Source organism: Trachurus trachurus (assembly GCF_905171665.1).
Source record: "Trachurus trachurus genome assembly, chromosome: 5".
In the NCBI taxonomy this organism is placed as follows: Eukaryota; Metazoa; Chordata; class Actinopteri; order Carangiformes; family Carangidae; genus Trachurus; species Trachurus trachurus.
In genome coordinates this window covers 26,845,077-26,858,318 of record NC_139896.1, presented here as the reverse complement: position 1 = coordinate 26,858,318, position 13,242 = coordinate 26,845,077, and the positions used below count along the sequence as shown (strand labels likewise).

General features: G+C 42.6%; 1 protein-coding gene across 1 annotated transcript; it reads left to right on the top strand.

Moving 5' to 3' along the window:
• The first annotated feature begins 1,917 nt into the window (after window positions 1-1,917).
• Window positions 1,918-13,127, top strand: nuak2 (NUAK family, SNF1-like kinase, 2). Its single transcript, XM_083971591.1, has 6 exons — window positions 1,918-2,498; window positions 6,964-7,084; window positions 7,633-7,784; window positions 8,814-8,879; window positions 8,990-9,242; window positions 10,189-13,127. Exons 1-6 carry the CDS (start codon window positions 2,268-2,270, stop codon window positions 11,241-11,243), a joined length of 1,878 nt encoding a protein of 625 aa, XP_083827717.1. The 5' UTR covers window positions 1,918-2,267; the 3' UTR covers window positions 11,244-13,127.
• Window positions 13,128-13,242: the final 115 nt, after the last annotated feature.

The window sequence follows — 13,242 nt, the reverse complement described above, 5'->3', positions numbered from 1 at the left end:
TACTGGTACACATATAGCTGTATGAAGTAGGCTAAGCAATAGGACATATAGGTATGAGCTCATCTGAGTGTGTTGTTATGCATATTGTCTGAGTTTGACTTCTTATTGGTGAATGGTGACATATTGAAAATCAATATCCGTCACTGCTCTCATATTCTTGATGTTGCTCCCCGCTCCTGGTCCTGTTGCTTCTCCTTGGCAGCTGATGGTCAGACACCCAGTGGTGCAAGCCTCCAGAGCAGCAAATGGAGCAACCTGAGATCCGTTCTAAGTTCCAACAGCTGGAGGAGTCTTCTCCATCAACCGGCCTCTGCTCCTCCACAAAGGAAGAGGACACAGCTCCTTTACACAGGAGTAGACACTGGATTACAGTTGAATAATGACATTTGAACTGTGCTAATGAAGTTTCTTAGTGCAAAACGTGTCATACTTTTTTACAAAAGCATAATATGTTGGTATTTTTGACGGAGTTATATAAACAATATTTATAAAACTCAGTCAAAAACACCACATTCTTTAGAACTTTTGTCAAGTTTTTGAGTTGTGAATACCAGCCGAGCTATAGCCTACAGTATGAACCTGCAGACTGAGTAAATACTGACTGAGTCAGGAGAAACTAAAACCAAATGGTGATAAAATACAACAATAAAGAGCTAATAAAGAAGAGAGAGTTCATACACACCTGATGAACTGGAGAAGATGGCTTTCACAACTTATTAATGCATCATGGGAAATGTAGGACATGCCCATTGAAGGCTTTGTATATCCTAATTTTGACCTTTTTTTATATGTAATTGTTTTCGTGGTCCCCTCTTTTTGTATCATGGTCACTTTACTAATTAGTTCCCTTAAATGGCTAATTCATATTAAGAACAAGAACCATTTTTAATAGTGGTTATACCAGAGACAGGACTTTGGTTATACACCATTATCAGCATGTTGCTGTGACCGAGCCTCATCACATCAGGAATCCACGCTGCCTTTCAGCGCCCTCTTCTGGCAGATATACTGAATTAGAAAACAGCCACCTGGCTCAGGCCTACATCTGAATCAAGGATTGCTCATGCATACTGTCCTAAGAGACAATAAGCACTCATTATCTGTGCCTGAAATAATAATAAACTCTAATGACTTTAATCGTGTACTGTAAATAGAACTGTTCAGTTAAGATAATAGGCCCTGGGCCTGAGTAGGCCTATAATAAAACTCTCAATGTTGTGTGGATAGAGTTGCATTGAGTTTCAGGTTTTCTGTAGTGAAATCTACTCTCAACTGCTGAATGCTGAAATAGTGGCGTTTAGCTTTAATGACAGGACTGAGACACCTCGGTGCTCTGCTCTAATTCATATTTAGGCAGGACATGTAAAAACAATAATGATGATGAAATAATAGATGGATAGACAAATCAGACATTACCAAGGGTTAAGACAAGAAGAGATTCCTAAAAGCGGTCAAAAGTTACAGTGTCATCCACACACTTTGGAAATTTGGGGTTGACGTGGAGACTTGAAAATATAAAAAATATATTTAAAAAAAACAAACTTAACACAAAGTGTTAAGTTACCTGGGAACTCAGAGTGCAACTGCCTGAAATGTAAGACCAACAAGGACCTTTGAGATCATTGCTGTGGATGTAGCCTGTTCTGGATTTGCTACATAGGCCTATCTAATATAATCTGTATGCACTGTGCTGGACTGTTAATTTTGAAAATGTTCAATAAAAACAATGTTCCAAAAAAAAACTTAACAAAGAGACATAAACTATAAAGATAAACGATGGATTTAAGTCTGCAGTGCCACAGTTACCGGCACCTCCTGGCGTTAGAATCAAGCGCTCCTGTCTCGGTACCTGAACCGCCCCCAGGATATTTGACGAGTCCGCCTGTTGTCTGTGCCCCGCTCCTCTCCCGGCGGGCGGGTGTGTGTGTGCTGTCTGTAGCTCTGCTCTGTCTGAAGGTGCCACAGCTCCAGAGAGGACGGACCGAGAGGCTTCAGCTCAGCTGCTCCAGGTCCTGCGCTCAGCAGCAGCAGCAGCAGCAGCCGACCAGAGATCAGCGCATATGTCCACACCTTGACCTGCGGTGAGCGGGCAACCTGATCCTGATCAGCCACCTGTGGAGGCGGCGCTTTCTCTCTCTCTCTGTCTCTCCAGCACCGAGCAGGCTCCGCTCAGAGGAATGCAGCTGGACGAGGAGACCTAGCTGTGTCCGAAACTAAAGCGACAACCACAAGAAACAGAAGAGGAACACTTCCAGCGTTTGGTCAGGATGGAAGGCGCCACCGCTGCCCGGCTTTCGGCCAACTGTCGGCCGTTTTTCGGGGGAGTTTCAGCCGATACTCCCGCTGGGAAAACTCCGAGTCAGGTGCCCGTGAAGAGACAAGCCGTGAAGAGACACCACCACAAACACAACCTGAAGCACAGGTACGAGTTCCTGGAGACTCTGGGGAAAGGAACCTATGGCAAGGTGAAGAAGGCCAAAGAAAGATCCGGTAGATTGGTAAGTGAATGTATCCTATCACACTTTTGATGTTGCGATTCAACTGTTAGCCATTTATCAAAGGGCCACATCTGCAGTCAGTATTAAGGTCTGTTTGCTTTACCTGCTGCTCGGCCACCTGTTGTTTAGACATCGGATGCTATTTATAGGAGACCTCCTGTCGGCACAGGTAGCTACTCCACATTATTAGCCTACATAGTTATTTTTGAATGAAAGTTTCTCTGTGTGGAAGGAGTCTATTCCTGAACGGAAAAATGACTGCAATAAAAGTTCTTGTCAGCTGACAACCAAAGTTCTGTTTGCATAAAAGTGCAATCGGCTTTAAGATTTTTTCTTAGTTTCCACTGTGTTTTTATCTTTTGTGAGTTGCAACTCAAAATAATCTAATCATTGTTATGTCAACTTTATTATAAGATTACAAAATGTGTCAATAACGCTCTCTTTGTTCGCCTTGAGTTTGCTGTCCTGTGTATATTCATAAACCGGTTTACACTCCATGTTTAGCCAACACAGTGTTTGACAACCAGATCGATACTTGTGGTCATGGCACAGAGACATGACAGGATTCAAACCTAGTACTATCTGTTTGGACTTTGTGCGGGCAATGTTCCAAACTGAAACCAGTTTGTAATAGTGAGTGAAATGCGCGGATTCATTTTTAAAGGAGCAACGATCAATGGGTGAAACTTCAATCACGTGACACACGGCTGATCAATGGTGGAGTATGTCGCTCTACTCAGGCGGTAGGCCTATGGGAATCATGAATCTGCTGCCAAAAATTGATTACTGTAGATCTGTCACTTCACAAAAGGCTTAACATAATCACCTCTAATAGTTAGGAGAAGTAGGAAGGGAATTCTTTTCTTTGGCACACTGAAGTGTATTTGTCTCTGGGGGAAGTTTTCGACTGGGAAATTTCTTTCCTGATGAGGGGAGGGGGTGTTGCAATTAGCCTTTCAGGTGAATTCCAGCTCTCTATGACCTAAGGGGAAATGGGAGGTAGCCTATTTGAAACAGCTTGGATATCAGATAAGCCTTTAAAGGGGATGTAGTGTAGTTGGCAAACAAGTGGCAATGTGTTTTGTAGATTATAAACCCCCCCAGCACTCCACCCCAACCACAACCTGTCAACTTAAAGAGATGGTTCAGCTTTTTTGAAGTGGGGTTGTATGAGCTACAAATGCCCATCAAGTAGCCTACGCTAGATGCAAGCTGAACTATCCCTTTTAATCTGTTTAAACAGCCATGTAGATAATGAGAAACTTAAAGCAGAAGTGAGTGATATATTTGTGTTAATATAAGTCTTAAATAGTTATATCTTCCGACGGCAATCACTTACATAGAGTGTTTGGACCGAAACACGGGTCTCTCAGTCCCTCTGCTCTGCTCTGAGCCGAAGAGAAAACATTTATCGTATCCTACAGTTTTTATCCAATGAGGAGAGAGAACGGCATGCAGGGCTGTGTGTGCAGCCAAGGAACGCCGTGAATGTGGTGACGTAGGGACGAGGACTGTTATGGTGCGTTCAAGGAAACTCGTATTTTTCCGACCGTGAAGTCATACCAGTTCGATCTGGTACGAGTTCACCGGTCGGAAGTTACGAGTGGCCGTTATAGTGACTTTCACCGGTAAAACAGGTCGGAAAAACACGAGTGGGTTGCCTGAAACGCTACAAAGTCGTAAGTTGTGACTTGAAGCTGTAATTTACGATTTCAAAAGCCTGCCTGGAACGCAGCATTAGCGAAAACGACCGGACCACTCACTTCTGCTTTAATGGAATTCAGTTGAAATGACTTAAGTCCATCTTCTTTCTAAAACGGTTTCATTCTTGAAAAAAAAATTACTTGACAAAAGCCAGTATAAAATAATGTATTAAATGACTCTGACTGGGTAGGTATATAGTCCATCATATTTTGGGGTGGCCAATCAGATTTCAGCGGTGGCCCGTGCCACCAAAGGCCACTCCCTGGACACGCCACTGCAACTGGCGTCTCCAACCTGTTGTACATGTTGTTTCCATGAGCTAATGTGTTAAATGTCCCACTAGGAAATGCAAAGTAGATGAAAATGATGTCAGACAGAAAGCACAGTTAGAGTAGTGGAGTAGTTTCAGGTCTAGTCACTGCTACAAAAGTGAACAGCTACAGTCATTTTTCATCAGCTGGTTGCTGAAAGATCGTGTTTGTTGTGAGTGAAAGTGCGTAAACGTGAATGAAGGAAGTGTGAGGAATTCCCCTCCTCTTCCTCCTCTTCCTGCTGTAAACAGCCTGGGATTCAAGTTCAGTCTTGTCTGCGGCGCGTCACACTGTCTGACACGTCTGGCTGCTGCTGAGCTGTTTTTATGTTATGAGTTGGTGTCTGAGATTTATCCCTGCAGGCAGCTTCCTGGTTCGCACACCTCCAACCCACATTCACGTGTCAAAATACTGATTAGCACAAATGTCTATTTTGTATTCAAAATGGACAAACAGCACTTAGCGTCATGGGATAGAATGACCACACACAGTAGTACATGACACACCGCATGTGCCTCTACAACAGGACTACTAACAGGATGGCTCAATCAAGCACCCTACGGAGGGTGGCACCAACTGTAATCCATGTGAAGTCCAAGTTCCTAAGTTCTTAGGAATAACAAGGTACTTTAGTGGTTGAATAAACCAAGTTGCACAGTTAAACCTAAAAGTGTTGGTGGTAAATTGGCTGCTGGCAAATGGAAGGCTGTCAGGGCTGATTATCTTCATTAATGAGTTAACTTTTATTGCAGCAAATTGTTGTGAGGAATTTGCCTTAGTGTGCTCACAGTACGGACAGACAACTCCAACAATCCTTGACACACAGCACACCAGCAACAAAACCACGTGCACAAGAACAATTAAAAAATAGACAAACAGTGATGCAAAAATAAATAAATAAAAAAAACAAAACTGGAAGAAGTCTGCAATTATTAATATAGTAAATATGAAAACTATAATATATATAATATAGTGTTCAAGTGATTGGGTAGAAGTATTTGGTAGAAAAAAAGAGGCTATGCCCTCTCTTTTTTCTATGACATTTTTTATTGTCCTGCACCTCAAGACAGCCTGATGTGCGTATAAAAACCCTTGCTTTTCTAGAAGTATTTGGTAACAACTGATCGTTCCATTAGAAGTAGTTTCTTTGGTACAAGTGCATTTTCATGATGTGTCGGTTGTTTTCATTTAATAAAAGTTCTAATCGGACCTGTTACAAAAATGTGCTTTACGAGTCTCTTTACAGGAACTCTTTATAAAGTGACAAAGTTCACAGCCTGTCAGTGCTTACTGCGTGGAACAGACTGACAGTGACAAAAACACACACGCACATAATCTCACAGGGATGTGAGCTCATCATGAGTGTGAGTTCAGGCCGTCCGACAGCTATGCAAACACAGGCAGGAAACCTCAGCTCCCAGAATCTAGACGAAGGTCTGTGTGGTTCACATTGTGCTGACCAGACAGTGACTCACGGCAGGAGACAGTTGAGTGTTAAAACTGATATGACAAGCGGCTGCTTTACTCATCCCCCATTGTGCCCGTAGCCCTAAGGGTTAGAAGGGAGGGGAAACCAGGACACCCCACCACCAATGCTGCCTGGTGCCTCTCACCACCCTTTAACCTTGGGGGAGTCTGATGACGCACCCGCTGCACAGAGGAATCCCAGGCATCTGAGCTTCATGTTGACCAACGCTCATGAAGACACACAGACTGTCAACATGCTGTATGACAGATCACCAATACAGACATGCTATTCAGAATTTAAAATTCATTATTCTATGGGCCGGACAGACATAGCAGCATAGATAGATAGATATCTTAGTTGACAGTAATTGACCCTGTGTTCTCTGTTCCTTGGTAAAAGCAACATTTTTTTTAAACGTGTTTATTGTTTTTTTTTATATTTACAGCAGGGTTAAGATTCATATAGCTGGACCTGTAATTTGTAGTTCAAATAAAGTTATTTGCCTGACCATATTCATACTTAACTGACAACAATACACAAATGTGATGCTTAAGAAGCACATGGGGCAAACGGAAGGCTCTTTACAAAAATAGAAGGATGTTAACATAAGCAAGGCAAATTTATATTTGGAAAACAGAAATGCCTGGTAAATTATGAGATTACCAAACATTGCTAGTCATAAAAGTTTTAATTGGATTCAAAATTTTTGTAAATAACTGAGCTCTTCCAGGTCTAATACACTGCTCAGTTCCCTAAGCCACATCTCAAAAGTGGGCACAGACTCCTCTTTCCACATCTTAAGAATAGACTTTTTTGCCAATACCATAATAAATAAAACTGCTTGAGATTGAAATTTATCAGCTTTATTAAGTGTGGCCCCCAAAACACCTATTAGGTAAAAGCAATAATTAAAACCACAAAATAGGAAATGAATAATCATACTTTATCAATACTTTTCTCAATGTTTGTCTTTTCTTTTAAGGTTGCCATAAAGTCCATCAGGAAGGAAAAGATCAAGGACGAGCAGGATCTGGTTCATATTCGCCGAGAAATTGAGATCATGTCTTCGCTCTGCCACCCACACATCATCACCATATATGAAGGTACATTACTCCCAACCCCAGTGATCTTAGTTTGTGTTTTATTGTCTTACTTCTGCAGGTGGCTGGAATGAAATGTGATACCAGAGGAAAAGACGTGTCTGAATGACTCTCTGTTAAACAGTCAGTTTGGTCACGCAACTCTTTGTGCTGAAGGCTGATGCTGGGTTATATAAGCCCCAGTGCTGGCACTGTACCTCATCAGTGCTGCAGGATCATGTGCAGAGCCCAGTGTCTCCAACGCTGCTCACGCCTGATGCCCTGCTCTCTCCCACCTCAGTGCAGTACATTAACTGTGGGGCCTTGTTTATCCTAATCTAGGAGTTGTACATGACATTCAGAATCTTGTTTTAAATGCAGGCACATCCTCATTCAGAACATTTTACATATATGTGTATAACAAACTGTAAGAAGCTCTGTATGAGCTTGGAGTGGCAGGTTTAAATACCAAAACCCAAATGATTTAATTTAGTTTCATTTTACTGCACATTTTGATTTGAATGTTTTTAACCACGGGCTCTTCTTTTGTTTTGTTTTTTTGGTCTTTTCAGTATTTGAAAACAAGGACAAAATAGTGATTGTGATGGAGTATGCCAGCCGTGGGGATCTGTATGACTACATTTGTGACAAGAGACGCATCTGTGAACGAGAGGCCAGGCATTTCTTCAGACAGATTGTATCAGCTGTGCACTACTGCCACCAGGTAAGGCTGAGTTCTCATTGAGGGGAAACTGCAAGTAAAAACTAAAAAAGTTGTAGCCATGGTAGAGTAACAATTTATTAGCCTTGGTAAATCCTCTCTTGTCTACGTCAAACCTGATGACGCAGAGCTGCACTCAGACTGGCTGCTCAGCTCATTGTTGTTTTTCCAGGGCCCTGGTACCCCCAAAGTTACATAATGGGTATTGTGCACTGTCAGCCTGCTGTTGTGAACAGGGAGCCTGTGAGAACGATGCGGGCTGACATGAACAGTTGGGTCTGTAGAGAGCTAGCATGGAGGCTAAAGGCCAGCTGTCCCAGCACACACACGCATGGTCTCACAGTTTAATGAGGGTGTGATGGAACAGAAGAGCTGTGCACCCACGCACACAATTAGTTGTGCCTGTAGTACAGAGCTGTGTGCTGGAGAACATTTGCAGCACACTGTGTGTGTTTTAGTGTGGCACTTTGCACAGCATTAATATTGGCTTTCCAATATTTACAGAGTAAATAGTCCTGTCGTATTCTGTGTCACCCATCTGTCTTTTTTTCACTTTTATGAAGTGCTCATGTCCTGTGTGAAGCAGTTAGAGGCCATCTGTGTCTGGTCCATTTGGACTGGAATGGCAAAAATGTGCACACAATCATTTATTTATGCGTACATCTTCATAACGACAATTAAAAACAACTGGTGCTGGTGCATAACTCAAGTAATGTGTCTGTTGCTACAAGTGCCTGTATGTAAGAAGCTGACCTGCATTTCTGAAAGCAAAAGGGATTCCAACTCTGCCTGAGTCAAAGGCATTCCCCCCTGCAGAGTGGAGGACAATAGAGCATAGCTGACGTACCAGAAAACAATCTTCACTTGCAGAAGAATGGGTTCTGACCCAGTAAAAACTAATCCTTTTATATCATACAGTCACCTCAGAGGAAACTGATGTGTAATGGCCTGGGTGGAGAATTTATCATTATCATTATTATGTTGGGAAACTGTTCTGAACTGATCTTCTTCTTTTTTTTTTTTTTTTTTTAGAATGGAATAGTTCACCGGGACCTGAAACTTGAGAATATTTTACTAGATGGCAACGGCAATGTTAAGGTATGAACAAGGAAGAAGCCCTGCACCCAGAAGAGGTTTTTAGAAAGTGGGATGGTCTCTACAACAGTGAGCTGATAACAGATCTGACGTGTGTGTGTTGTTTTTGGCAGATCGCAGACTTTGGCCTGTCCAACCTCTACCATGGTGACGAGTATCTTCAAACGTTTTGTGGCAGCCCTCTTTATGCTTCACCAGAGATAGTCAATGGACGGCCGTACCGTGGGCCAGAAGTGGACACTTGGTCCCTGGGTGTGTTGTTATACACCATGGTTCATGGCACCATGCCATTTGATGGAAACAACCACAAGGCACTGGTTCAGCAGATAAGCACTGGAAACTACCGGAAACCCAATAACCCTTCTGGTGAGTGTTTCACACCAACTCCTCTTTAAAGAAACTGGAATATTGTTTTGTTGTCTACACTTTTTGAGACTTGGAGGGCTCCAGACTAACCTTTTTTACTAGGAGCACAGTGGCCCCTAACTTAAAATCTTAGGAGCACAAGCAGAACATTCAGGGGTGCCCACCACTTAAATCAACTTGCTAAGCAAATATTCATATTCCCTTTTCATTCATGATCCTCACATACATTGTTCATTGTACATAATGACAGATTCCAGGTTTATTAAGTCGCCCCTTTCACATTTGCTCCCAGTTAGGGGCAGTCTGGAGCCCTGAGCTGCGTTTCTATCACAGGTTTTCGCAAAATAAAAGCGATATTTCTGAAATTTCAAAAAAGTATAATTGCTATTGTCAAGTGTTTCCATTGAAAGGTGTTTTGCGAATGAGCCATAACTCTTCGTAAAGTCTAGTCTTGCGATATCCCATAATTCTCTTAAATTCTCGCCCCGAAAGACTTCACTTTGAGCTGTTATTGTTTTTAACAGAAGACGAAGGCAGCGCTTGATTGCTCAAAGGGAAAGCCAATATCATATATTGTTTATTATATACTGTATATTATGTGTGGCAGCGGCCACAGATAAAGGGATTTCTGGGAGAGAATTGTGTGAATGAGGATTTCACAGATGAACTATGGATACAAAATTTCAGAATGACCCGGTATACGCTCAGCTGTGTGATGCTCTGGAACCGAAATAAGTGTTTCCATAACACATTTGCGATACACTTTTATATCGATACATCTGGAAAACCACCTAATGAAAGTAAAAACGTTTTAGCAACATTTGAGAGGTTTTTTGAAATGAAGGTGTTTCCATTAACAGTTTTTTATTGCGATATTTAGGTTTTGTGCATTTCTAGGGGAAATGGAAACGCACCTAATGTCAATCTCTCCCCCTTTTTTTTCCAGATGCATGTGGGCTTATCCGCTGGATGCTGATGGTAAATCCTGAGCGCAGGGCCACAATAGAGGAGATTGCGGGACACTGGTGGCTCAACTGGGGTTACCAGCAGCCGTTACTGTCGGAGACAAAGAGCAGTACAGCAGAGCACAGCTCTTCACCAGTGTCTCCATCAACCTCACACCCTGCTGGGTTGGCCAGTGTCGCTGGATGGCTGCGGCGAACATCCAGGCCTTTTCTGGAGAACAGCTCCAAGATGCGCTGCCTGCTCCGCTCACAGGGCAGCGGCGGAGGGGATGTGGTCCGACAGCGCTCCCTGCGAAGGTCACGGAAGGAAAACAATGTCTCGCAGACTGTTCACGAAGGAACCAGCGACAGTCGTCCCTCCAAGGGCATACTGAAGAGACGCAACAGTGTGAAACAGAAAGTGATGAGTGAAACCCCGGCTGCAGGCCCGGTGGAACCTCAGAACATTTTTGGCGTGTCTGCACCACCAAATGCCCCGTCGGCTGCGCTGCTGCCTCGCAAAGGTATCCTGAAGAGGCCCACAGAGCAGGAGTCAGGATACTACTCCTCCTCTCCTGAGAACAGTGACTCTGGCTGGGTTCCACAAAATAAAGAGTGTCCTTCAGCACCAACCTATAGGAAGGGCATCCTCAAACGGAATGGAAAGTTTTCCTCAGGTGGGTTGCAGGAGTTTGGCTCTTTAGACCAGTTGGCAGCATCTTTACCCTGTGGGGTCACCAGGTCCAGACCAAGTGGGGCCATCAGCGAGGACAGCATCCTGTCCTCCGAGTCCTTTGATCAGCTGGATCTGCCAGACCGCGTGGGGCCTTCAACACAAATAGATAAACCGGCCAAGGCTAGCATGAGAGGATGCGTGTCCGCGGACAACCTGCTGGACATCAAAGAAGACGGGATTCTTGGGGACGGGTTGCTGAGGCCCTGGAACTGCTACGAGGCCGGAGTAGCTGACAGTGCCTTTTCCATCACAGACTGTGACAATGTGACAGAAGCTTACAGACAGGCCATGGTTCTACATGGAGGCTCTGCTGCCAGCTGAGGACCAGTAATTAGTAGAGGATGCTGACAAAAAAGATGTTTTTTTCATTCAGGACTTTTTAATGACTGTAAACTACTGAAGACATGGCAGCCAAAGTGCATTATGTCAAACTACCAGCACGCTGTCATTTGGCTAAAGAAATTTCAGATCACCAAAAAGGGTTGGAGCTTCTTTTTAAACATCAGATTACATGTAAGAAGGTGAATGATAAAGGATCTTTTGACTCAAACTGACTAAAAATGAGCAGACAGCACAGTTTTGTACAAAACTGAGTGTGTTGAAAATGTGCATTTCAAAGACTCAGGAGAAGGGAGCTGCTGTTGGTCAACCAGAGGCTCTCGTCTTTCAACAGGAGAGCTTATTGTACCATGAAACCAAAACACTGGTCTGAGTTTCTACAACATAGTGTATACATGACAGAAACTGTCCCTTCACACAGTCCCAGTAGGACTGGTGTTTAAATACTGCTTCTTCTGGTTGGGTCAGCTTGACAAAGTGTTTATGATGTAATAACTCTTTTGGATTTTTGCTTTCTGCCAACTTCATATTGATTTAGCAATAACAGCACTAACACACAGGTAGGATGTAGAAAGTAATGCAGATTTTACTGAGGGGATGATGCCAAAGAACATCTTTTATTTAAAGCACTAGAAAAAAGTGCCAGGAGGACGTTTGTTTGTTTGTTTGTTTCAGGGACTGCAGCTGTCAAAGAGTTGTATTGTTTTTTGTTTCATTTCCTGGAGTGACTTGTTCTAAATGTGGATAATGACTTGAATAATAATCATGACACGTGTTACAAGTGTAACCTGCTGAACCTGCTTTTGCTCCCAAGCCTGTGTTGATAGAGGCATTTGTAACCATGGATTCAATGTAAACAGGTAACAGGTGGCTGATAAAGTCGCAACTCAAGGTCTAATATGACAACTTGTGTTTGAAAGTGAAACAGCCAATAGTGTATGCTGTATATAATGTGGCACGCACTGAATGTGTAACCTTTCAACTGAATTTCTGAAGACCAGTCATGGAGCTCAGTTAAAATTGAACTTAACATATTGAATCTGAAGGACACCTGGGGTGGTACAGTATTTCACAAAGCTGGATTAGAAGCTTAGCTGCATCCTGGTGACTCAACCTGTTAAAACATATATATTAGGTTTAAAAGTTCAAGTAATGAATTATGATGATCATGAGTTCAGTTTGACAAGATATTTCGTGCCCCCCCCCCCCCCCCCCTTTTAGCTATCTTGCTTGACATCCTGTTCCTGTTCCTTAAAGCTCCATCAGTGTGTTGTTACGTTATGAAGTGTTTTTGATACACACTGGTTAACTATTAATCAGCATGCTGGCATTTCATTGATTCATTGGCACCAAGCCAGTGCCTGGAGAAGCACTTTATCAGACCACCAAAACCTGATCACCATCCAAGATTTCATTTGACTATTGAGTTCATGTCACCAAAGTTGCACAACATGCTGTTTATTGGGAACTGGAACGTAAAGAATATATTTTCTGGCACACTATCTGGGATTTAAAGCCTGTACATACGCAAAAGTAAGCAATTCCTTAATTTAAACTGGAACCTAAGGGATTGTGTAAATAATTAGTGATAGTCATTGTCATTGATAACTGATTTTTCAGTATTGAAGTCGTGTGACCCAGGGAAAACGTGCCTTTGGCGAGACAGGTTTCTTTTTTGTATCACTGAATGTACATCCGGGGCTTTCATCCTTCCCATGTCCTTATCCTGTCTCAGAAGTTGGAGGTGTGCAGGCTCTAGTCACTTTTTTTTTTTTGCCAAAGTTACTGGCTTACCATTTAAATGACCATGTGTTCTGCTTTTGTGACTGAGATGAGGAAATGAATTAAAAAAAACAACAACAAAGACTTAATTGTTGTTAAATTTTGTTATTGACCTATAAGTATATGTTGTAGTTTAACAGATACAATACAGTCAATATAATTTGTTACTGTCTGAAACAGAAACATCGATGTAAACTCA